Source organism: Heterobasidion irregulare (assembly GCF_000320585.1).
Source record: "Heterobasidion irregulare TC 32-1 unplaced genomic scaffold scaffold_02, whole genome shotgun sequence".
NCBI lineage: Eukaryota > Fungi > Basidiomycota > Agaricomycetes > Russulales > Bondarzewiaceae > Heterobasidion > Heterobasidion irregulare.
In genome coordinates, this window is record NW_009258198.1 from 3,167,620 (window position 1) to 3,191,376 (window position 23,757).

The window sequence follows — 23,757 nt, forward strand, 5'->3', positions numbered from 1 at the left end:
TTCGACACTTTAGCGGCGGCACCGACACCGGGATCTCCTGCGGATCGCAAGAGCGATGCCCAAGACTTTTTCGGCTCAGCCTTGACAGGCGCAGGAAGCACAGAGGTGGAAGCTTCCGGTTGTGCAACGGCGGGAGCGGATGCCTGTGCCTCATTGGCATTGCTGGGCTTTACTTCGGAAATCTTCGCTTCGTCGATGGGAGCGATGATGGCCCGAGGAGAGGCAGGTGACTTATTGACCACCTTGCCTCCAGCCACCGAGACTGAAGTATTTGTAGATACTGGGGATCCAGGCATGGGAGTATCGGGAGCAGTCGAGCTGGTTTCAGTAGCAGAAGAGGAAGGAACGTCGGGAGATGTCTCTGTAGACTCGTCTGTGGGCAGTGACTCAGGTGCGGTCAGAGGAGAATCAACGCCATCACCTGAGGCTATTGCCTCAATCACGGCAGGGAACACAAGAGGGGAAGGATGTGCAGAAGAAATGGGCGACACAGGAGGAGTGGGCAGTTGAAGCGACTTTTCAATGACATCCTGCGGAGGGCAGGCACGTGGCGAGATTATTATGCCAGGAGCACGAGAAGGATCGTTCGGACGACGGGACCAAATTGCCCATCCACCGAGGAAAGGCTTGGTGTTTGAGGTTGAGGCCGCAGAGCCATGCGCAGATACAGGGCTTTGCGCTCTTGAGCTTGCTCCGGATTCCGAAGGCGGCAAGGATTCAGGTTCTTGGGCCGGATCCTGAACAGGTTCATCTAATGATAGTTGCGGAGTCGATAAAGGAGAAGCTGGCTTCGGATCCACAGGGATGCTGGAGACGCCGAATGACGGCTCCCCATGCCGTGGCGGTGGATGTGGTGTGATGATCAATGGTGAAAGCGGGGGCGGTGGAGGCATGGATAATTGTTTGGGCAGGGGCGATATAGGTTGTTGGAAGGACCAATTCTGCGCATAGGCTGTGGGAGGTGGAACTGAGTGGTAGGAGGGCGAATAAGAGACTGGCGGCGGATGAGAATTGTACTTTTGCGAATGGTGGTGAGGGTACGAGACGATTGGGGAAGGCTGAGGTGAGTGCATTGCTACGTGTGGCGGCGCATGCATGTATGGCGGATGAGGGTGAGGGTGTGCGTGATAGGTTTGATATCCGGGTGCGGGACCACCACGGGAGGCACCATGATATCCACCACGGGTAGGACCAGGAACGATGCGAGGTGATGAAGGTTGACCGGGAGAATGACCGTTGATATTTTGCGTGGGATATTGATACGGGTACGGTGCAGGAGCGTGGCCATTGATAGGGAAGGGCGGGTACGAAGGGATGTGAGGTTGATGGTAATACGTGGATGGCCCCGGGTGGGAATATGGGGATTGTGGCCCAGGCATGGTGCTGGTTTAAGTCGATATAACCTGCAGTATGATGGGTGACATAAATTGAGCACAAATATAGATGAGACATACGTGGGGATGATGATCAATCGCCGTGAAGCTAGAGTCTGAACAGTACAAATGCAAGGCTGGTTTGATAGGTTCCGAGTAAACAGCGCTACAAGTCAGTGATGTTCAGGCCAGAGCAGTACGCCATCATAGATCAGCAACTTAGTCGATATACAAGGGCGAGACGAGCGTCGATGTCTCGAGACTGTGCGACTTACAGAGAGCAATAACAAATTCAAGCCTGGATAACGATGCCTGCGACACGAGGCAATGCTGCGCAACGACGACGAGCAGGACAGCGGAAGGCAGGGAAAATAAGAGAGGGAGCGAAGCTGAGGTCGTCGATGCACTTCAATTGGGCATAAACAAGACACAAACATCGATGACTCTCGGTCTCGGTCACGTGCCCTACACACGACATCCTCCACGCGTTTCTCGCGTTCCCCCGCCTGCAGCTTGACACGGCTGTACGCGCCCGGCCTCGAGTCAACATATCGAAGGCACCGCACGAGGAGTGAGTATAGCCGGTATACGAGGTAATCAGGAAAGCATACACCCCAACTGTCCACATCGAGCGCTTAGCGCTTGGTACCTGTGTCGAGAAAACTACGTGACTGATACCTTATCATTATTCGCACTGTCATCATGCAAGCAGCTACTCTACATCCGAAGTCTCATCTTCCACCGCTTCCACCGCCTTCACCGCTGGCGGTGCAGGCTTGTGCAGCGAGATTATAGAAGCCGAGCGCGGCTTTCCTGCAGTGCCATTGCCCGTCCCCACAAGTGATGGGTTCCGCATACCGAGTCCCAGCATATACATCCCAGACATCGTCCGGGCCCGAGGCGGCGGCGGCCTGGCGAGTGACGGCGTTGCGTTAAATACCACATTCGGCATCGGAATGCGCAGGTCGAGTGCCGCGAACGGACTTCTGTCACCGAGCGCAGGCGAGAATCCTCCTGCGGCGGAGTCTGATGAGCCCCTACGCACATGCATGTGTGCGGACGATGCTGGGCGTCGCAGACGTGGAGATGTCATGACGGAGCCGAACGTGATAGAGGGACTCGCAGGTCTGGGCGGCGCGAAGAAACCCGCTGCGAGCGAAGTCCACGACGGATTTGCACCAGAATTGAGCGGATTGAGGTCTGTCTCCTCCGGTTCGAGCGCAAGAGGCAGCTCGTGGACCCGCCGCTTGACAGCCGCAATGTCGTGTTCCAGATCGTCGAGTTTGCGTGAGAACTGACTCTGTGCCCGTGCGACCGCAGCTTCAGTCCCGTCCACGAAGGCGCGCACGGCAGCCTCCACTTCCCCGGCCTCGGCTTCGGACGACAGGGCGCCTTGCACGGACAAAAGCGTCTCGTAGCCCCGTGTGATGCGTTCCTCGTCGGAAACCCGGATTTCGAGCTCTACACGTGCGTCTTCGTTGTAATCATCTAGTCGCGCTACAGCAGTCTGAAGCACGGAGAGAGACGGTGATAGAGGTAGTGTTGGTATAGTCCCTTTCAAGTCCCGAAGAGTGAGATGACAGTCGCGGAAAGCGCGCTGAAGGGTGTCATATCTGTCCTTGACTTTGGTGAGTTCGACCAGAAGAGGATGAGGTGGAGAGATGGAGGGAGATGATGTTGATGTGGGCGCGGACGTATGGGTGGAAGGTGATGCGGAACTTTGAGACGCTTCGGACATGACGGACGAGTTGGTGATGTTGTCATTCGGAAGCTCTGGTGATGTTGGTGATGTTGAAGGAAGAATAACATCCTGTGGATCATCAGAAAGGGACGGAAGTATGACCCTCGGTTCTGGTTCTGGCAACCGTGGAGAAGGCTGGTGGATTATGTCCACAGAGGCCACCGTGATGACCGGAATCTCATCCTCACATGGAGCTTCCGCAGGCCCCTTCTCCTCGGATGGCGTGACTGGCTCTACAGAAGCCAAAGTTTGCTCCGTTGAAAGGCTTGTTATCATTTCCTGGTGAACCAGAGCCGAGGTCGACTGTGAGATTGCTGGGATCGTCCGGGAATCTTTAGGTGGTGTTGGTGGGGGAGGGGAGATATCTCGGGTTGGAGCCAATATTCGTCCATCTTCGTCGACCTCTGCTTTGCCGATGAGCCTCTCCAGCTTCATCCTCTTCTCCGTCTCGTTCTGCAATTCCTCCACAAGAGTCTTCACAGCGTCTTGGGCCGCCAAAATTCTCGCCACGCTCCCGATACCCGCGTTCACGCCTTGGTCCTCTAGTCGAGCATCGGCGTCTACTATAGCGAGCAGTTCTCCAGCATCCTCGACAACGCTGATGAAGCCTTGCTGCATCTCGTTAAGCGACGTGTCATCACCAGTTACCCGCGTATAGGTCTCCGCCGCTCGGCGCAACCAGCGTCTGAGAGCTTCCGCGAGAGCATCCTCGCGCCCAACAACCGCTAGCCGTAGCGCAACCTCACGCCGACGCCCATACGCCTCTCGTGCGAGTTGTTCGGTAAGCTCGTCTAACACACTTCGGAGGCGCTCAGCCTGCCTCCGCTCCGATGCAAGTGACGACTGAAGAGAAGAGATTTGAAGGTGTAGTGTGGACGTGGTAGCGGTATGGCGCGCCCTGAGATTCTCGAGAGACTGCTGCAGGGAGTTGGTAGTTGATTGTGAGAATCTCCTATAATATTGCCACTCATAATTGAAGAATCAAGGGTGGGTAGAGACGATATACACGTACATGTACCGCGAGACCATCTTAGCAGCGGCCTTGTCGTCTGCTTGGTGCTTTTCAAGCTCTGCCTTTGCTTGCGCTAAATTGGCACGATCTCGATCTGCGTTCTTCTTTTCCGCCTCCCACTTGATCTCGGCGAGCTCTAATTCGCTGTGGAGTCTCCCAATCTCGTTCTCCAATCTCTCCGTATCACCGTTGAATTCTTCAAGCAGCCTCTGTAGTCCAGTCTTTCCATCCTTCAGAGTCTCGACCAATGTGGTGTCAGATGTTCTACTAATTGCGCCCCCGAAACGCGAGTTGTAGGATGGTGAAGAGGACGGCGTCGTCGTGCTTGCCCTACCCTCAAGTGAGCGAACCAGATCCGCGTATTCTTCCACGACGTGGTCGGTCATCCTCCGAGCTTCCTCGGCAGCCCTCACCTTTCTATGTAGCTCGCGCTCTTGGAATTTGCTCTGTTCCTCTCTGGCCCTCGTGCGGGCGGCTAGCGCATACGCGCCTTCGATCTCGTGCTTCAACTTTGCCAGGTCGCTAAGCGCGTTTGTTAACTCAGCGGTCCGCGCAAGAAGAGTCTCCTCCGTTGTCGTCAGCTTGTCCGACATCCGTCGAAGGGTGAGCGTCAGTTCCGGAACCTGTAGCATGGACGGATGCGGCGAAACATCCGGATGAACGCGCAAGGCGGCCAGCTCCTCTCGTATCGCCGCGTTCTCGCGTTCCAGGATCTGTGCACGCTCCAGTGCTATCGTGGAGTCCAACGAGTGTCTCTGCAGCTTGAGAGAGGCGGCATGGGCTTCATGCTGGATGGGGTTCACGGCAGAGGTGTGGGTATGCAGGGTACACTAATGAGTAGCTATTAGGCGGGCGTACGAATGTGAGCTTGCACCTGAAATTGCGCGACGGCAGATCGGAGGCTCGTTATCTCGAGTGCGAGAGGATGATCATCATTTATCTGAAGTTCGACAAAGCTCATGATGGCAGCAGGCTGGCGGTAGACGTAAAAGACCAATCGAGTTCAAGACCGCCTATGCAGAGGCGCAGTGATCAGCTGCTCGCCCTTTGGGGACAGTGAAGAATCAGAATCAGTGTCGCGGTCGGCTCGAAGGAATACAGCGGGGTTCTGTAGCTTGCAGGACTCTTCGCCAGTGACTTTCAGAACAGCGTCCGCAAGTATTCACGAGAGATACCGTGGCCATGGTAGAAGCTGCATTTAGGCGACTTTATGGTCTTTTTGCTATATTTGGACATGCAAGATGCACATGTCAGTCACAGATTCGTCACTAATGGCCACTGCATTGCGTGACAGCCACGGGCCCGGAGCCTTAAAGACTCACTGCAGCTGAGCGGCCAAGATCACCTTTCGTTCCGAGACCAGCATCCGTATCACAACATGCCCGACACCGCTACCCAGAACTCTGCATCTCAGAAGGCCCAACGGGGCAGAAGAACCAACAAGCGGGGGAGGAACGGCGGGCCCGGGTCAGCACCCACCCCTGGCGCGCAGGCAAAGACCGAGGGGGCCCCCAGAGCGAACGGTGCTCAGGCAGTAGAGGCAGCATCCGGGGAGGATCCAAAGGATGCCGAAATAGATGACAGTCTTATTTGCTGGATATGTGCCGAGCCAGTGAAGTACTACTCGGTCTCGGAGTGCAACCATCGGACGTGTCACGTCTGCGTACTCAGGTTGAGGGCCTTGTATAAGAAGCTAGACTGTACATTCTGCAAGGTGCGTCGGGAAAATATACTGCTCTTTATCGCGCCTACAGGGAGGTGCTCTATAGGAATCCCAGCCATCGGTGATCTTCACGGTATCGGCGGACCGGCCATTTTCATCCTATTCGCCCACCGACATTCCTCACAAGGACTTCAAGCTGAGCATTTTCTTCGAGACTCCAGAGATGATGGAGGAAACCTTGGTCCTCCTCCGTTTCAACTGTCCCGAGTCCACCTGTGAGCACGTCGCGCAAGGATGGAACGATCTGAAACTGCATGTCCGTGCCGTGCATGGGAAGCTCATGTGGTGCGCCCCCTTCTGTCCTGCGACAGAGCTGCGCATGTTGACCGCTGCACAGTGACTTGTGTCTGCGCAACAAGAAAGTGTTCGCGCACGAGCACGCTCTGTACACGCCCAATCAATTGGCGATTCATCTGCCGTCCATCCCTCACCCACATCGCAAAGGCGCTCCGCCGGAACAAGTCGAAGGGGGCGTACACCCGCTCTGCGAGTTCTGTCGAGAGTGCTTCTCTGGCGACGACGAATTGTACAAACACATGAGGGAGCGCCACGAAGAATGTTTCATCTGCAAGAGGAACGAAGTCAGAGATCAATAGTCAGTGTCTGAACGTCATCAATCTTGCTCACGATCATTGACATCTTACCAGTTTCAAAAACTACGATGCTCTGGTGGGTAGGCCGCATTGACGCGCGCATAACATCTTCTCACATATACCTTTAGGAGAAGCACTTCGACCACGCGCACCATCCCTGTCCCAACTCCTCTTGCCAACAGCGCAAATTCGTCGTTTTCGGGTCCCTGCTCGACCTCCAAGCTCACATGGTCGAAGAACACGGCGCGGACATGTCTTCCCGCGACAAAAAGGCCGCGAGCCGGATCAACGTCGAGTTCCAAGAGGTCAACGGCGGTAGACGCAGAGGTGCACGAGAACGCGAGCCGCCGCCAGGTTCGCAGCCGCCAGGACCTGCCAGGTCTGGTAATAGCAGGAGGGATCGGTTCGCCGGACATCTGACGGTAGAGGGCGACACGCACGGCTCGTCCCCGGGCCCCAGCCGTCCAGCCTCTCCGCCTCCCGCCGATATGGACCCCGCTACCGCCGAGTGCGATATCTTTTTACATGCTGCCGCCGTTGTTCCGCTGACCGGCGTTCCGTCAGGAAATATGCGGCGCTGTTCGCGAGGCTGAGGGCCGTCGCACCGAACCCCACCAACGCCGCGGCCGCCGTAAAACTGTCGCTCCGCTCCTACCGTGCGTCCGAGTCCGCCGCGCGCGACCTCATCTCGGCCGTGTGGAACATCCTGGACCGCGACCTCGACAACACAGCTAGCATCCTCAACCTCCTCGTCGACCTCATGGACGACGACGACAAGAAATCGTCTCTGCTCAGCGCATGGAACGGCTTCAAAATCGAGGTCAGCCCCCTCCACCCTGCCCCCTGCCCCCCGTCGCACACTCACGTCCCTCTCCCGCCGCCCGCACAGCAACGCCGCCAGTTCCCCGACCTCGTCCCCACGTCCGTCGGCACGGGCTACGCCGGGATCGCCAGCGGCCGCGTGCTCAACGCCAAAGCGCTCACCGCCGCGCACCCCTCCCGCCAGTCCTCCCGCGCCGTCTGGGACCGCGTCGCCCAAGCTGCCTCCTCCGCCTCCTCCTCCTCCCGCCCCCCCGACCGCTTCCCTGTCCTGCAGCCGTCCTCCACGCCCCCGCCCAACAACCCAGGCTTCCGCCAGCCGCACCGCAGCACCGCCTGGTCGGCCTCCGCATCCGGCCAGCCCGTCCCCGCGCCCGTCCCCGCGCCCTCCTCCGCCCCTTCTTCCTCGGCACCGGTCCCGCGCCCGCCACCCCCGCCGCCGCTCTCGAAGAACCTCTTCCCAGAGCTCCCCGCCGCCGCGCCGAGCCGCGCCAAGGCGGCGGTTGGCGGGCACAACGGGACGCTGCAGAAGATCCTCGGCAGCTCGGCGCCCGCGACGCCTGCGTGGGGCTCGGGGGGCGCGGGGGCGGGGGCGGGGGCGGGGGCGGGGGCGAGTGCGGGGGCCGAGGCGGGGTGGGGCGCCGCGGAGACGGTTGGGCGGAAGAAGGGCAAGGGGAAGCAGAAGCAGACGCTGTTCACGCTGGGCTCGTTCCCGACTTGAGCGCCGGGCGCGGAAGGGCGGCTGGTGCGTGTGCGGGTAGTGAGGGTATAGACAGACAGATAGATACTCGGCGCGACACGTCATGTTATGAGTTCGCGACACGATTGCATGTCATGAGGAAGAGAGCGAAGTTCGGCACTCAACGTACTCGCGCGTGCACGGCGAGAGACCGAGCTGATGATCGCGGGTCGCTGCCATGAATTATGCAGCAGAACGAACGAAAAGCCAAGAAAGCAACGTATGCGCGTCTATTATGTGCGAAGCAACCTAACCTCTACCCCCCCCAAAAAAAAGTCCCAGGTCCGATCTACCCACACCGCCTCTACCGCTGCGCCACGCCGCGCGCACGCTCACATCTCCAGCATCTCCCTCTTCGCCGCGATCTCGTCCCGGAGCATCATGATCCTGCTATCCAGCCGCGTCGACAAATCGACCTCGCTCCCCGCCAAGCCCAGCGCCGCCTCGAGCCGCCGCCCCGCCTCCGCGAGCGCGCGCGCCCACCCCTCGCGCGCCTCCTCCGGCATCACGCCCGGGAGCAGCACCCCTTCCACACTTCCCTCCTCCGCATCCCCCTCCGCACCTGCATCCCCCTCCGCACCTGCACCCGCACCCGCACCCGCACCCCACCCGTCCTCCCGTCCCTCCGCCCCCATCCTCTCCCCCGCGGCCCGCTCCCCCGCCTCCGCCTCCCTCAGCGCAAGCACCGCGAGCTCGAACTGCGCGAGCCCGCCGACCCACGTGCTCACCGCGACGCGCGGCTGCAGCGCGTGCGCCGCGAGCAGCAGCGCGCGCGCGGGCGCGAGGTGGCCCGCCGTGCGGTGCGCGATGCCGAGCAGGAGCAGGCGGAGCGCGTGCTCGTCGGGCGTGTCGAGCGCCGGGGGCGGCGGGGCGGCGTCGGGGGCGTCGGCGGGCGGCTCGAGCGGGGACGCGGCGTACGGCGTGCTGATGTCGATCGGAATCGGGGGCGCGAGCGCGAGCCACTCGCGGATATGCGCCTCGGCAACGTCCTTCCCGATGCGCGCGTGCGTGTTCCAGACTGGCAGGCGGGCGCGACGCGCTTCAGCACGGGCTCACACCGGCAAGGCAGAACAGAAGGCACTCACAGACGCCGAGCTCTGCGGACGCGGGGCGGTCAGCGACTAGAGGGAGGAAAGCGTCCTGGGCAGCGGATGGTCGGACGGACCTTCTGCGGGGCTGATCGTGATAGCCTGCGCGTATCCGGCCTCGGAGCCCGTCAACCGCACGCGCTTCGCCTTGTAAAATACGACTACAAAAAAAAACAGGCATCATCATCAGGATCAGGACGATAGGCACGACAAGTAAATTAGCCCGCTTGCCGCTGCGCGGCGGCTCGCGAACGGGGCTTGCGGCTGCACGCACGTTTCTTCTTGATCAGCACCTCCGTCGGGAGGTCCTTCCCGCCGATCTTCTTCCGGTCGATGAGCGCGGGGATCGCGTCGAGCAGGCGCTGCGCCGCGGGGAGGTCGCGCAGCGACCACCGACAGCCGGCCGCGATGAAGTAGTACGTGGCGTGGCTCCTGCGGGCGTGCGCGCAGGCGACGGGGGATGGGGGATGAGCAGGGGATGAGAGGAGAGGAGAGAAGCGACGCACCAGGTATTCAGCTCCGTCATGCGCATGAACGCCTCCGCCGCCTCTTCGTAGCGGCGCTGCGACAGCAGCGTCCACGCGAGCTCGAACACCAACTGCGTGCAGCATGCATCTCAGCGCCTGACACACGCATACCCATACACACGTTCACGCGTACACATACGCGTCGGGGAGAACGGCGCGTCGAGAGGAGAGGGGGAGGGGAAGGAGAGAGAGAGGGAGAGAGAAACACGCACGAGAGCGTCCGCCTGGACGAACACGCTAGGCCGCGCGGGGTCAAGCCCGCCCCTCAGCACGCGAATCGCGCCCTCCGCGTCGTGCGTCATGCGCAGTATCTTCGCCTGCCGCCGCGCGCGCGATCCACGACCACGACCACGACCAAAGCGACAGCGCACGCGCACCCGGTGAGCAGACGTCAACATCCAGCGGCCGAGGGGGCGGAAGTAGCAAGGCGCACCTGGTTCAAGATCCACAGCGTCCCCGTCGGATACCGCTTCTCGAGCCTAACAAACACAAACACAAACAGCGACGCCAGCCGCTCGACAGCGCGTTCTCGCAACAAACACACGGAGGGAGGGAGGGGAAAGGGGAGAAGGGAGAAGGGGGGAGGGGGGAGAGGGTGAGGCTCACTTGTCGACGATGATCTTGTACTGCTTCACGATATGCGCCTCGTTCGCCTGGTATCCCGACAACAGCAGCACGACGCCATGGTACGACATGAGCGCCAGCCTGCCCGCCCGCCCATCCACCCACATCCACATCCACATCCACATCCACATCCACGCCCACACCCACGTCCACGTCCACATCCGAGATCGAGAGCGAGTCAGCGCCCGCCTCAAGAGGAGGACATACCAACACAGCCGCTCACCCCGCAAAGACGGCATGCACGTCGTTCTTCGCCGCAGACACCGCGAGCGCCTGCAGCGCGAGCTTCCTGTCGTGGTCGAACCCGAAGAACCCGACGACGCTCCTGTCCACGCACCGTCGCACGCACACACCAGCGCAACCGCAACCGCAATCGCAATCGCGTCAGCGCGCGCGCGCGTGTAGCAGAAACGCACACGCACTTGACTTTGCCGGGCAGCAGCGAGAGCACGAGGTTAAACAAGCCGTACCCTGCGCCCGCCGAACCCAAACCCGTTAGTTAGTGAGTTAGTTAGTCAACCACCCGTCAACCGATCACCGACGAAGCGCGAATGCCGGCGCGCGCCAAAACCAAAAAAAGACGCACCAAACGCAGCGCCCGACACGATGAGCTCCTCCACGGGCCCGTCCTCCCCCTCCACGGCAGGCGCCGCCAACGCCACGGGCGTCGCAGGGCGAGGCGAGGCTGTGAGCGAGCTGCCCCAGCGGCCAAAGAAGCCCGTCGCGCGCGAGGAGAGGGAGACGGACGACGCGGAGGCCGGGGACGCGGCGGGGGGCAGGGCGGAGGAGGCGGTGGAGGCGGTGGAGGGCGCCTGGCTTGCGAGGCTGACGGTGGACGGCTTGCGGGAGGGCCGGCGGGAGGCGGCGGGGGTGGCGTATGCGTCGAGGCCGGCGGGGAAGACGGTCTTGTATATCCTGTTGGTTGTTCGTGGGCGTGAAGCGGCGTGCGTGCGGTGCGGGACTTACTTGGAGAACTTGGAGTGGGCGCTGGGTAGGTTGGTCAGCGGCGCGGCGGTGTGTGGGGCGGTGTGTGTGTAGGGGCTTACTTGTTCAAAGCGTATCTGTGTGTGCGGGGGGAGGTGAGGGGCGGGGCGTCTGTGTCCGTGTGTGGGTCGCACTCACAAGCATTGGAGGTAGCCCATGTAGGACTCGCTGCGGTCCATGCGGCAGGCCGTGAGCGGGGCGTCCAGTTGAGGAGGACGACGGGAGACGGGGAGGGCACGGACCTGATTGCGTTCGTCAAGCCGAGGAGGATGATGGTGTCGGCGTGGATGAGCTCGTACTCGATTCCCGGGGGGAAGCGGGCGCCGCTCCGGGAAGCCTTTGTGGCCTTTGCCTGCTTCTTCGCGCCTGCCTCTGCGAGGGCGAGCAGCCTGTTCGCCTCTGCGACGAGGCTGACCTGGAGGGCGCGGTGAGTGGGCGCAGCGACGAGGGCAGGGGCGCGGACGGACCTCCATGCCGAGGGCGGCCTCGAGGAAGGCGCAGACGCCGAGGCCGAGGGCGTGGAAGGCGGAGTCGTTGGTGGAGTCGAACACGGCGCGGGCGGCGAGGATCTCGTTGGAGAAGATGTGGTCGAAGCCGCGGGTGGCGGTGCGGAGGAGGGCGGCGGTGTCGTCTGCGGGTGCGGCCATGACGAGTGCGGCGGTGGGGAGGGGCTGCAACGTGAGTGACGACGTGCATGAGCCATGGACCTGTGGACCGGTCCCGTGAGAGCGTGGGAGCGTGTGCTGGATTGGGACAGCAGGACAGCATCGACGCTGTGCTGTGCTCTGCTCTGCCGTGTCGCCAGCCAGCCAGCGTCCCCGCCCATGTTTCCCCGCCTGCTGCGTCCGCCGTCGCTCCCCGCGTCCCGCAGAGCCTACTCCTTCTTCTCCTCAAAGTCCGGCGGCGGCCGCTACTTCAACTCCGCAAAGCCCCCCAAGGCCGTCGCTCCCGCCGCAGTCAGGCCGTCCGACCCCGATGCGAAGCCCGCCCCAGACGATCCGTCCGCCTCTGCGTCCTCTGCCGCGCCCGCCCAGCAGCCGGCAGCGGCAGCACCCGCCCTGACCCACGCCCACAAGCCCGCAGATGCGCCCTCGTCCGCCTCCGCGCCTTTGCCCTCGCCCTTCCACCCTTCCACCCTCTTCTCCCCACAGCAGCCCTTCCACCCCCAGCTCTCCCCGCACGACCTCAAGCTTCACCAGTTCTTCTCCCTCCACCGCCCGCTCTTCCTCAACACGCCCCCCACCGCCCTCTTCGACCCCACCCCCGCCGCCTCCCTCACCGGCCCACCCCGCTCCCCCGCCTCTGACGCAGACGCCGACGCCGACGCCCGCGCAGAGCTCGCAGCCCTCGACGACCCCCCCGAGGCGTCCCTCGAGGCAGACGCAGACGCCGCGCGCCAGCTCGCCCGCGCCCTCGTCATCAACTCCGTCGGCGCAGCCATCGCATGGGACGACACCCTCCGCCGCCTCGGCATCCCCACCGACCAGATCCCCCTCGACCCCGCCGCAGCAGCCGCACACATCCGCGCCGACAGCACGAAGCGCAAGCGCCGCAAGAAGATGAAGAAGCACAAGTGAGTCTCCCTCCCGTCTCGTCGCCCCCTCGCGCGTTTTTTTTTGCTCATCCGCCGCGCTTGCTTGTCCAGGTTGAAGAAGCGCCGCAAGGTGATTTTATCCACTCCTGATCCGCACCGCGTCCCGACGTCGTCTCACCTCGTGTTTTTTTCGCAGCTCCAACGTGCCCAGCGGTTGAAGCTCAAGACGGCCGGTTGATGGCGCCCCGGGCGGTCGACGAACGAACTACGTAGTCACTTACTACTTACTTACAACCAACGCTTCCTGCCACCAATCCACAATACTTCACAGCACTGTTCACGACCGCACATCTCATTCCATCCGTTTTCCCCCTTGCTGAACACCGGCGTGACCTGGACTCGGCGCAACGTGAGACGCGCGCGCGCCGTACCGCCACACCCTCACCCCACCCCGCCGCCTCTGATCCTCCTCGAGCCCGTTCCCCGCACGCCACACCTCGCCGTACCCGCGCGCGCGCAACAGCCGCTCCACGCCCGCGTGCTCCAGCAGCGCCCCGAAGAACACCAGGTGGCTCGGCCACGCGTGCGCCCACCTCCCCGCGTCCGCGAGCGCGGCGGGCGTGCCGGGCGGCGTGCTCGGGTACGGGGACGGCGGGAAGCGCGGGTCGACGGCGGCCGGGAAGCGCGTGAGGAGGTACGCGAGCGGCGCGGCATAGAACACGTCCGTCTGGTCGCGATACGCGCTCGCGTCCTCCGCGCTGCCCGCGCACATAAGAAAACCACAACAAACATAAAAATAAACAACAACAACAATAATAATAACGAGAAACATGAGAAACGGGAGCCGCAAAGAACGCGGGAGGCACTCACCCGAGCGCGACCGGCGGCTCGCACCCGAGCGCCCACACCCGCTCCGCGAGCGCCGCCCGGTGCAGGTACGCGTGCCCCGGCGTCGAGTGGCACGGCATCAGGAACCCCGCGCTCGCGAGCTCCGCCGCGGGCACGCCCCGGAGGTACCGCAGCGCGCCGGCCTGCGCGTGCGCGTGCCCGCGCGCGACGTACGCGCCGCCCACGAGCGCGAGCGCGAGCAGCGCGGCGTGCGCCGCGCGTCTGCGGCTGCGCGTGCGCGGCAGGTCGGCGAGCGGGGGGGCGGCGAGGACGTGCAAGAGGGGGAGCGCCGGGTGGAGGAAGCGCCATTCCTTGTGCGGCGCGAGGGAGTACGCGCTCGCGAGCGCGGCGACTGTGCATAGGACCGCGCGGGGGCGCGGGCCTGCTGCGCCGCGGGCTGCGCGCCAGGCGCCGTGGAGGACGAAGGGGAGTGCGGGGCCTGCGAGGATGGGGAGGGCCTGGGAGAGGTAGTAGTGCGGGGGTGCGGCGCCGTAGAAGCTGGAGAGGGGGGAGGCGTTTGCGAGGAGGAAGGAGAGGGGGGTTAGGGATGGGGTGTGGTAGTAGAGGCTGTCGAGGGCGAAGATGAGGAGGAGGGCGGTCGAGCTGGGGTGCGAGGTTGGGTTGGGTTAGTTGTGGAGAGGGGAGGGTGGGGGTTGGGACGGACGCGGTGAGGATCGTGTCGAGGGCAAAGGCGCGGAGAGCGGGTGCGCGGGTGCGCAGGCGCCAGAGGAGGGGCGGGAAGAGGAGGGCCCAGGTGATGGCGCTGGTGACCCGCACGGCGCACGCGAGCGCGGCGAAGACGAGGAGCTTGCGGAGCTGCGATCTGCACACGCGGGTCGGCGGCGGCGCACAAACGGCTCGGCGGGCGGGCGGGCGGGCTCACCTCGTCGGCGCGGGGGACATGTCCCACGGGTAGTAGCTCAGCGCGGCGGTCGTGAGCGTTGTCTCGAGCGAGTTGGACAGCGAGCGGGAGAGCGCGAGGATGTGGAAGAGCGAGGTCAGCGATAGGAAGAACTGATGCGGCGCGGTCAGCGGTCAGCAGGTGCGGCGAGCGGGGCGCACGCACCGCGGTGGAGACGTAGCGCTCGCCGAGGACGTTGCGCGCGAGCCTGCGCACGTAGATGTCGGTGCCGGCCGCGAGGCAGCCGTGGAGGACCTTTGGCGCGACGATCTAGCGCGGGTTCAGCTCAGCACGCACGGGCGGCGCGGGTGCGAACGCACCAGGAGTTCCGTCTCGTCGAGGCGGAGGGCCTTGAGGGCCCAGTAGACGGGGACGTTGAGTGCGGGGTAGACGATGCTGCGGATGGGGCGCGCGGAGACCCACTCCCAGGTGAGCGCGCCGTAGCCGAAGACGAGGTGGTGGGCGACCTCGAGGGACTGGAAGTACTCGTCGGGCTGGAAGAAGGAGCGGGTGAGGACGGCGACGAGGACGCGCACGGCGAGGGCGAGGGCGGCGGTGCGCGCGGTCATGGGCGACGCGATGAGCAGGCGGTTGCCTCTTACGGAAGTCACGCCGGCTCACGTCTCCCACACACAACCGACACCACCATGCTCGGTACGGCCCCCTCCTGCCCTGCCCTCCGCTCACGCTCACGCTGACCGCACCTCGCGCAGTCGTAGGTCTCACGGGAGGCATCGCGACCGGCAAGTCCACCGTCTCCGCGCTGCTCGCCGCGCGCGCCATCCCCGTCGTCGACGCGGACGTCATCGCGCGCGAGGTCGTGCGCCCGGGCACGCGCGTGTACGCCCAGATCGTCGCCGCGTTCGGGCGCGAGATCCTGCAGCCCGACGGGTACCTCGACCGCTCGAAGCTCGGCGCGCTCGTGTTCGCGGACGAGGCGCGCCGGCGCACGCTCAACGCCATCGTGCACCCCGCCGTGCGCCGCGCGATGGCCTGGCAGGTCGCAAAGTGCTGGCTGCGCGGCGAGCGCGTGTGCGTCCTCGACGTCCCGCTCCTGATCGAGTCCGGGATCTGGCTCTGGGTGGGCAAAGTCGTCGTCGTGTACTGGTGCGTTCTCCCCTCTCCCTCCCACCGCTGGACGCTGCGCCCGCGCCCGCGCTCACGCTCCGCCCTGCACCGCAGCTCTACAGAGATCCAGCTCCAGCGCCTCATGCAGCGCGACGGCTCCACGCGCGAGGCCGCCTCGGCGCGGCTCGGCGCGCAGCTGCCCATCGCCGACAAGCTCGCGTACGCCGACCACGTGCTGGACAACTCTGGCGGGCCGCGCGAGCTCGAGCAGCAGGTCGACGGGTTTGTGCGGCGCCTGCAGCGCGACGTCGGCTGGGCGTGGCGCGTGAACTGGCTCGTTCCGCCGCTCGGGCTGCTGGCTGGGCTCTCGGTGCTGCTGTGGAGGCGCGTGCGGCGCGCGAGGAAGCCGGGGCGGAGACGCGCGGCGTCGTGAAGGCGTGCACGCGGACGCGGGGGACGGTTTTCCAACGCATCGAGCTGCCTGTTTTGTGTACGATAGTCTGTAATTGCGAGAGCATAGAGGATTCGGCTGTGTTGTTGCTCGGGGAGGGCTCGGGGAGGGCCACGCACGTGAGATCCCAATCGGGGTGCAGAGGGACGCCGTCCTCGGACGCTCCTCCTCCCATCTCTCCTCCTCCCATCTCTCCTCCTCGACCATGGCTTCAGACACACAGCTCGCTCTGCGCGGCTACAGACCAGGTGCCCCAAACCTCACAAAGGCCGCACGCCAGTCCGTGCCGCAGTTCCTCCAGAAGCTCTACGAGTGCGTCCCTTTCTCTCTCCTGCGCACCGCGCCGCGGGGGCTCAGCGCGGACACCCTGCAGGATCGTGAACGACCCGAGCAACAACGACATGATCAGATGGTCGGACAACGGCGACTCCTTCGTCGGTACGTCCTCTCCGCACCTCTCCCCGCGTCTCTTCCCGATCCGCCCGCAGTGCTCGACCACGAGCGCCTCTCCCGCGAGGTCCTGGGACGCTGGTTCAAGCACCAAAAGTTCGCCTCCTTCGTCCGCCAGCTCAACATGTACGGCTTCCACAAGATCCCCCACCTCCAGCAGGGCGTCCTCAAGAGCGACTCCGACACCGAGATATGGAACTTCGAGCACCCCCACTTCCATCGCGGACAGCCCGACCTCCTGTGCTTCATCCAGCGCAAGAAGCAGGCCGCACAGGGTGGCGCCCCCGAAGATGCGATCGTCGAGGCGAAGGACACCAACGCGCAGGCTTCTTCTTCGACCCAGCCCACCAACGCACAGCTCCTCGACATGAACTCCATCGTCAGTGGCATCGCCGCCGTCAAGCGCCACCAGCAGGCGATCTCCGCCGAGCTGAACGAGCTCAAAACCTCCAACCAGCACCTATGGCAGGAGGCCCTCGCCGCGCGCGAGCGCCACAAGGCGCATCAGGACACCATCAACCGCATCCTCAAATTCTTGGCCAGCGTCTTTGGCCGCTCGAACGGCCACGACAGCAAGGACCACGACGACCACGACTCGCCGCAACCTATCGTGTCCAGGAAACGGCAGAGGCTGATGATTGGCGGCGTGGAGGCGAAGCCGAAGGGCGTGGAGGTGGTCGAGGTCGACGACGACGACGAGAAGAACCCACCCCGCCTCGATCGTCGGAGTCTGTCACCCAGTACGTCGCCACCGTTTCTCCCGTCTGCCTTGCTTCTTAGCGCCTCCGCACAGACCGCTTTGCACGAATCGACACGCCCTCCTCGGCCGCGTCCCCGAGCGTCCGCACAGATACCTTCTCGCCGATGCTCCCCGCAGCCAACTTTTTTCCAAACACCTCGACCTCGCGAATCACTCAGCAGTCGTGGGACGACATGCAGAGGCAAGCGCTCGCGTCTGGCTCTGGATATGCACAACGACCCACGCCGACAGAGACGCCTGGCTCCCAGACCCCCTTCTCCCCATCCGCCACTCCCTCAAGCCAGCAGCTGACCACCGTCCCGCCGCAGAACCCCACCGAGACGACGCTCCAAAGCGCGTTCCAGCAACTCATACACTCGCCCGCCCAGCTCCAGCGCTTCATGCAGGCCCTCTCGAACGCCTCGAACCTCCAGTCGCAGTCGCTGCCCGTCCCGCCCTACACCACCGCCCCGCACCACTCGCAGATCACGCCGTACGAGCCTCCGCTGGACTTCAACTACTTCGTGCCCGACCCCAGCGCGTCCGCCAACATGCACGCCCTCCTCCCCAAGGCCGACGACGGGCCCCTGCTCGAGCCGCTCATCAACAACACCGCGCACCTCCAAAAAAGCTACAAGGACTCGTCCGAGATCGAGGCAGACGTCGACGCCATCCAAGCGAGCATCAACTCGCTCATGGACCACCTCGGCCTCGACCCGAGCCTCATGACCGCCGCAGACGACCAGCAGCAGCAGCAGCACGGTCACCAGCACCAGCAGTCGCAGCAGCAGCCACCGCCGTCGTCGCCGCCGCACGCCGAGGGCCCGTCCGCGATGGACGCGCCGGACTTCGACTTTGACGCCTTCCTGCAGCAGTTCGCGCAGCACGCGCCAGATGCGCCCGGCGCCGACCTCCCGCTCGACCTCCCACTGGACGGCGCAGCGGACCTCGACGGGATCGTGCCCGCGGGCGGTGCGGACGACGCGCCGCTGGAGCAACTGCACGCGTTCTTGGACGAGGTCGTGTCCGCGTCGGACGGCGCGTCGCCCGTGCTGCGCACCGTGGACGACAAGGCGGCGAAGGCGGCAGGGGCGGCGGCGCGGAAGCGCCCGTCGGACGTCGCAGAGCTCGCGCAGGAGCTACCGCTGCTCGCGGCGGAGCCGCCGCCGAAGCGGAGCAAAAAGTAGGTTGCGCGCACGCGCGCGCGTCTGCTCGGGATCCTGGGATGCCACGTGGACATGGGACGGTGTGTGTATTCCCGGGTCTTGCGTGCGTGCGCTCGGTCGTCGTTGCTTCCTCTTTGGTTTTTTGTTGTTGTTGCTCCTGTGCCCTTTTGTATCTTGCGCGCGGCGTCGCGTCTTGCCGCCGCGCGCCCACTTACTTACTTACTCATGTCTCTCTGCATCCCCCGCAATAGAGGAGCCCCGGCCGTCTTTCAGTGTATTTGGTAGTCACCCTCTTCCTCTCCCCCGCGCTTTCGTGTGTCTGTGTCTGTTGTCGATGTACTCGTATTACCTACCTACCGTCGTCTTTTGTGGTGGGAACGGAGCGCCCGTCGCTCTGGTGAATAAAAACGGACAGCAAGTTGTTGAGTCGGGGTCGAGGTGTCGGTGTCAATGATGCGGGGGCTAGCTGTGCGATATCTACGGTACGGTACGGCCAGTTCTCACGGGCCCAGTACTTGTTTGCTCGCGGCTGCATCCTCTACTATGCTCGCTTGACGTACGTACGTCGTACTAGCGTCGCGGATGCACAGAATGCAGAGTCGAGGTGATGTGGACAATTACTCTTCGGTCCTATGCTGTGGACTCATTTCCGTCGATGGTCATACACATCGCACAATCCGGCCAAAGAGCACACATGATTCGTGGGCAGCGATCTTCGACGACCATCCTCAGCCGTCCTCTCGCTTGATCAGGACGCCCCTCGACCTCTCGGATCCATGTTCAGGAATCTGCGTAGTAAAAATATGCTCTTCGTCTGGCTAGAAGCATAGACCCCCAAAGACTTGCGAGTATGAAGTCGGTTGAGGTTTTCGAGTTCGGAAAGGCTATATCCTCCTATGTGGCTGGGAATTTCGGATCCTGGCCCCTTGCGAGAGGAATTCCTCGAACTGGTGAAACTCGACTCGAGGACAGCGAAGGCGTTTGAGCTCCGTTGCTGTGCATCATCTGACGACCCCCTCGGACGTCATCTTGACAGCCGGGCGGGGCATCCCGCCCACCACCACACCGACGCATCATCGCCGGTCGGCCTCGCCATTTCCTCGATCCACGCAAGCATGGACCTCAGGCGAGAGTTGCCTTCTCGAGTAACCACCTTGCCGTTGAACCGCCCATCGTTTTCTTCGCCTGACGCCGCCTCTCCATGCGCGTCTCCATTTGCTTGTCAGCGCCGTCCTGATCTCTGCGGGGTTTCCTTAAAAAAACGAGGGCATTGGGGCCGTCGGTGCTAACGTGAACGTTCCACGCTGTCAACACCGTCTTGATCTCTGCGGAGCTGCCAAAGACAGGCGGGGCGTTGGAGCGTTCGGTCCCAATGCACATGCCTCATGCTCGGTCACCTGGCAGCATCGTCCATTCAAGGGGACGACGTATATGTCTATGGGCAGCCTCTCCAAGCTGCGCATCTAGTTAAATACCGCAGAATCTTGAGCGTTGACTCTCACAAACCCCCGTCGTCTCTCTACTGCATCTCTACAGCTCGAACGACCATGACTCGCTTCTTCGTGTCCTTCTCCACGATGCTCCTTCTGGGGCTCTCGCTGTTCGCAGTCTCCCCTGTGGGCGCTGCGGGCTTAGCTGGAGATTCCATGTGAGCTACACATCATGGCTTTCTGTCCGTATCGTTAACCTCGCTCGACGGTACACAGCGCAGCGCGCGCTGCCGATGCCCCGACTTGCCAGTGCAAGGACATCTTCACCAACGATGTTGACAGGGACACTACTGGGAGCTGCTGCGCTCGAGTCCAAGGGACCCCCGTCAATTATGGCTGCATGACGGATCAGACAGGCGACTTCATCGAATGTTGCGGTGCCAGCAACGAACAGGGCGGATGTTTCTAATCGCTGGTAAGCTGCAATCATCTGCTTGGTCGTGTCGCCGTACTTATCCTTCATGTGTTATGCTAGCACACGAAATTCATGCCGGGTCGTGGTGAGAAGGAGAAGATGTGATCCGTGTTTTCTCTCTAGTCATTCGCCACACTTGGAATGGCCCACATATACTTGCTACCCTCTCAAATCATTTGACCGTGATATGTTTAGCGGTGTTGTACGATACGCGTCGAAACTATTGTCCCCAGTATCCTTCTCAGAGCATGTGTTTGAGGCGCGAGCGCATTTGGCACAGCCTGGTTTTCAACCTCAAGGTACAGGGCTTACAACAGAGCGAGTGTGTGAATCGACAACAAGGATCAGTGGAAAGACCAACTGTCTTTTATTCGCCCCCGCTGGTTGGTATGATTCATCTGAACATCAAGATTTATATCCATTCCGTCCCTGCGTACAGATGCAAGCATTAGGAGAATCACTGCGGAGTTGTTTCTATGCACCCGCAACACGAACGTATAGAATATGCTCAATTCATGCACGAATACCCCGGTAGCCGTCTCCAAAATGTGATATGGATTAGCCATCACATACCGATGTACCGAGGCAGATAAGTGGCCGAACGCTAGTCAAATGGTACACTGTAACGGAAGGATAAGATATTCGAGCCTGCCTCCCATGATTGAACGAAGGTTTACGCACATTCTGAAGAGATGGTGAGGATGTGAGGTCACTGCGACCGCTCCTCCTTTGCAGCTGCCCCTTCATCAGGCATCTCGTCGTCAAACAGCCGTCCGAATGCGATACGCTTCTTGCTCGAGGTTTCGCAGTCTATCGTCCACAGCCTATTGCTAACCCGTGTGATTAGTTCTCCTTCGCGTAGGGGAGGTATTGGCCTTGTCCCATTAATCTGATCATAGGGTTTCATCTGGATAGGCTCTGCGATCTTCACGACGCGCAGGGCTAGATACCGCTTGCCAGCGTGCGATGGTAAGGGCGAGCGTTCGAAGCAAACATGAATAATGCCTGCGGGCCACTGTGTCAGCGTACGCTCGAGAACTCGTCTCGGAGGCTCGAGATACCTGCATCGAAAGCATTTTGTAAACATTGTCGCTGCGTCTTGGGATTGATAGCCTTAAATGTCCATGGAGAGTTACGCGTGGTCTTGGAGGCGGCGTCTTCACGATCGGTCCAAATGGTGAATGAGGAGCTCGCAAGATGTAGAGAGAATACCTGGCCAAGTTTCAGGACCGGGCGGATTCGTTTTGACCTCAAGTGCTCGATGGCCGACTGTTTAAGACGCGTACGCAGAGAACACGCTTGTTCCGCGATCTCTTTAGTGACCAGATTTTCCTTGAGAAGTAGTTCGCCCAAAGGACTGTACTTCGCCATGTTCAATGCCTGGAAAAGTGTGATACACCACGGGAGGCCGTCCAACCCAAGAAGGTCGAAACCGGTGGTAAAGCTAGAAGGATCACCGTCTCGAGTGACACGGAAGCGGACTTGGCCATCAACAGGTGTCTCTGGGTTCGCCCAGTAGTAGAAAAATCCTTTGGTTTCCGGGGGAAACGGCTGATACTTGTGGCGTGACCCGTAGATGATTATCATTCTTTTGCTGTACAGAGGGATGCCTTGTTCGGTGTTCTGAACCCGGCAGATGGGACACATCTTGTCGAGCTTCACGAAATCAGAGGATCGAAGACGGTGTTGATCCAAAGTTTCGAAATGACGGAAAACTCTAATAGGGCGCACAATCTTTGGAAGCCGGTGGGTGTTTTTAATAGAAAGCGGTTCAAGTAAATGTTAAACATACTTTCACAAATTTAAATGCTCCCGTAGAAGGCGTAGGTGATAGACTCTCGGATGCAGGTAGTGTCGACAGGGATGCAGCCAGCACCTTCACTCGAGGGAGACGAAGAGCGACAGGAAAGCGGGTGAACCGAATCCATGGGGAAAGAAACCTCATGGTACCTACAACTGAACGAGTGCACGGTGTGTCAAAACATAGATTCGCCCGAAACCAAATAGTGAGTCACACACCCTGCAGAGTAGAGAGGATAACCAGGTGTAATCATGGTTCGAACTTTGGCAAGGGAAGTCCTAACCCTAACACAGGGGCAATCAGACGCGTCGAGAGATAACGTGATGAACTAGTAGTAGACGCAACAGTCGTCATGCGGATAATATAGTACCGCTGGCTAGATTTCTTACGGCGATGAGGGTCGCTCTCGTTCGAACATGAAAAGAGGTATGTGTAACTGAATCTCGTATTTTCCAGAGGTTATTTCCTGGGATATCATCATGCAACTCTGGGCTGCAGACAGAACGATGATATGCAACTGTACTCATGTATATGAGCACTAAAAATATCCTTTCTCACATGAAGCACTCCCTGGACAAGTGCATTGAACTCGGCGGATGCGTAGAAGAGGATAATCCGAACGAAAAGGCCTTTCTGTTCAAGTATGTCTTGTCCTGGACAGCAAGCACTGTGGAAGCATACGAGATGAAACAGTGGAAGATACCAGTATTCCAGATGCTAGGAAAGCTAGATGTAGCGCAGGCGATATTTCCATAGATACCTTTCGGCCTCACGCTCGTCCGAATACTGCGGGAACACTTGTAACATCAAGGCAAGCCAGTTTCCCTGGGGAATACAATAGACAGGAAGATACGTGGCCTTCGTGAACTCCCTGTACCAACGATGTCATTGGTATGAAAAAGACTATCGATCAAATCAAAGGACGCACCAATATTCAGGGAGGCAGCCAGCCACCTCCCAGTCTACGATTCTAGTGATGTGGAGATTGTTGTCGACGAGAATGTTATGAGGGCCCAGGTCATTGTAGGTGAGCACCATTCGATGGGGCCGCGGATGCACCTGGCGAATTTTGTGCCATATCAAGTCCGACTGATCTTCGGGCCACTCCGAGCAAGCCCGTGCAATGAGCTGGCCATGAAACTCCTCGACAGATCTGAAAGGCCCCTGCGTGTGCCGTGCGATAGGCGCTCGCAGTAGAGCGGCGTGTCGTCGATTCCGCTGACCCGCTTGGACGGCGCTGGCAGACTACGAAGGTCGGCGAGGATGGTAGATAGCTCGGCTCAGCGTCGACAGCTGGGTGTGCGACAACATGCGGTAGTCTCGGGCAAGGACTCCCCGGGAAGGCGCGAAAGGATGAGGACAGTCGCGCCGTCGATGGCGAAGTTGTCGATTACGACGGGGACTGGAACGTTGGTATGTTTGCGTACAGATTCGATTACGCGGCCTTCTGTGGGGCGAATGAGGACGCTCATCTTGATGTACATGCCACCATAGAGCCGTCCCCAGCGTTCATTACTTTGGCGAATGAGGCGACACCAAAGCCAGAAGCGCGTCATTTGAGGAATAACTTCTAATGATGGCTGAAAGGACGTAGTAGAGAACTGCCGGGGCCATGTGGGACGAATGACTTC

At 61.4% G+C, this 23,757-nt stretch overlaps 12 protein-coding genes across 12 annotated transcripts; 6 read left to right on the forward strand and 6 right to left on the reverse strand.

Annotated features, from left to right (window-relative positions):
- Positions 1-1,946: 1,946 nt before the first annotated feature.
- HETIRDRAFT_438683 (uncharacterized protein) lies at positions 1,947-3,423 on the reverse strand. The gene has a single exon (XM_009544738.1). It carries the CDS (start codon positions 3,388-3,390, stop codon positions 2,086-2,088), a length of 1,305 nt encoding a protein of 434 aa, XP_009543033.1. The 5' UTR covers positions 3,391-3,423; the 3' UTR covers positions 1,947-2,085.
- A 672-nt stretch (positions 3,424-4,095) lies between these two features.
- HETIRDRAFT_310904 (uncharacterized protein) lies at positions 4,096-4,719 on the reverse strand (the record flags this gene model as incomplete). The annotated part of the gene is made up of 2 exons (XM_009544739.1): positions 4,096-4,390; positions 4,439-4,719. 2 exons carry the CDS (start codon positions 4,717-4,719, stop codon positions 4,096-4,098), a joined length of 576 nt encoding a protein of 191 aa, XP_009543034.1.
- A 785-nt stretch (positions 4,720-5,504) lies between these two features.
- On the forward strand, positions 5,505-7,035 carry HETIRDRAFT_310568 (uncharacterized protein; the record flags this gene model as incomplete). The annotated part of the gene is made up of 5 exons (XM_009544740.1): positions 5,505-5,840; positions 5,896-6,134; positions 6,187-6,444; positions 6,497-6,518; positions 6,571-7,035. 5 exons carry the CDS (start codon positions 5,505-5,507, stop codon positions 7,033-7,035), a joined length of 1,320 nt encoding a protein of 439 aa, XP_009543035.1.
- Positions 7,036-7,202: 167 nt separating this feature from the next.
- On the forward strand, positions 7,203-7,982 carry HETIRDRAFT_167513 (uncharacterized protein; the record flags this gene model as incomplete). The annotated part of the gene is made up of 1 exon (XM_009544741.1): positions 7,203-7,982. One exon carries the CDS (start codon positions 7,203-7,205, stop codon positions 7,980-7,982), a length of 780 nt encoding a protein of 259 aa, XP_009543036.1.
- Positions 7,983-8,201: 219 nt separating this feature from the next.
- Positions 8,202-11,870, reverse strand: HETIRDRAFT_471663 (uncharacterized protein; the record flags this gene model as incomplete). The annotated part of the gene is made up of 17 exons (XM_009544742.1): positions 8,202-8,420; positions 8,610-9,018; positions 9,086-9,097; positions 9,166-9,249; positions 9,363-9,520; positions 9,595-9,686; positions 9,828-9,932; positions 10,049-10,094; positions 10,222-10,320; positions 10,463-10,564; positions 10,662-10,710; positions 10,826-11,154; positions 11,206-11,226; positions 11,286-11,300; positions 11,362-11,391; positions 11,466-11,638; positions 11,691-11,870. The coding sequence occupies 17 exons, from the start codon at positions 11,868-11,870 to the stop codon at positions 8,333-8,335; spliced, it is 1,992 nt and encodes a 663-aa protein (XP_009543037.1). The 3' UTR covers positions 8,202-8,332.
- A 177-nt stretch (positions 11,871-12,047) lies between these two features.
- On the forward strand, positions 12,048-12,800 carry HETIRDRAFT_415228 (uncharacterized protein; the record flags this gene model as incomplete). Its single annotated transcript, XM_009544743.1, has 1 exon — positions 12,048-12,800. The coding sequence occupies one exon, from the start codon at positions 12,048-12,050 to the stop codon at positions 12,798-12,800; it is 753 nt and encodes a 250-aa protein (XP_009543038.1).
- Positions 12,801-13,045: 245 nt separating this feature from the next.
- Positions 13,046-15,115, reverse strand: HETIRDRAFT_415229 (uncharacterized protein; the record flags this gene model as incomplete). Its single annotated transcript, XM_009544744.1, has 7 exons — positions 13,046-13,150; positions 13,197-13,515; positions 13,628-14,248; positions 14,310-14,468; positions 14,529-14,659; positions 14,712-14,816; positions 14,867-15,115. The coding sequence occupies 7 exons, from the start codon at positions 15,113-15,115 to the stop codon at positions 13,046-13,048; spliced, it is 1,689 nt and encodes a 562-aa protein (XP_009543039.1).
- Positions 15,116-15,258: 143 nt separating this feature from the next.
- HETIRDRAFT_309155 (uncharacterized protein) lies at positions 15,259-16,047 on the forward strand (the record flags this gene model as incomplete). Its single annotated transcript, XM_009544745.1, has 2 exons — positions 15,259-15,653; positions 15,729-16,047. Coding segments are annotated over 2 exons (714 nt in total), but the record flags the coding sequence as incomplete, so codon positions are not given.
- A 301-nt stretch (positions 16,048-16,348) lies between these two features.
- HETIRDRAFT_242938 (uncharacterized protein) lies at positions 16,349-17,068 on the forward strand (the record flags this gene model as incomplete). The annotated part of the gene is made up of 4 exons (XM_009544746.1): positions 16,349-16,377; positions 16,439-16,503; positions 16,554-16,813; positions 16,874-17,068. Coding segments are annotated over 4 exons (549 nt in total), but the record flags the coding sequence as incomplete, so codon positions are not given.
- Positions 17,069-19,967: 2,899 nt separating this feature from the next.
- Positions 19,968-20,319, forward strand: HETIRDRAFT_449148 (uncharacterized protein; the record flags this gene model as incomplete). Its single annotated transcript, XM_009544747.1, has 2 exons — positions 19,968-20,068; positions 20,127-20,319. The coding sequence occupies 2 exons, from the start codon at positions 19,968-19,970 to the stop codon at positions 20,317-20,319; spliced, it is 294 nt and encodes a 97-aa protein (XP_009543042.1).
- Positions 20,320-21,034: 715 nt separating this feature from the next.
- HETIRDRAFT_310228 (uncharacterized protein) lies at positions 21,035-22,270 on the reverse strand (the record flags this gene model as incomplete). Its single annotated transcript, XM_009544748.1, has 3 exons — positions 21,035-21,330; positions 21,387-22,059; positions 22,118-22,270. 3 exons carry the CDS (start codon positions 22,268-22,270, stop codon positions 21,035-21,037), a joined length of 1,122 nt encoding a protein of 373 aa, XP_009543043.1.
- A 582-nt stretch (positions 22,271-22,852) lies between these two features.
- Positions 22,853-23,290, reverse strand: HETIRDRAFT_310875 (uncharacterized protein; the record flags this gene model as incomplete). Its single annotated transcript, XM_009544749.1, has 2 exons — positions 22,853-22,993; positions 23,051-23,290. Coding segments are annotated over 2 exons (381 nt in total), but the record flags the coding sequence as incomplete, so codon positions are not given.
- Positions 23,291-23,757: the final 467 nt, after the last annotated feature.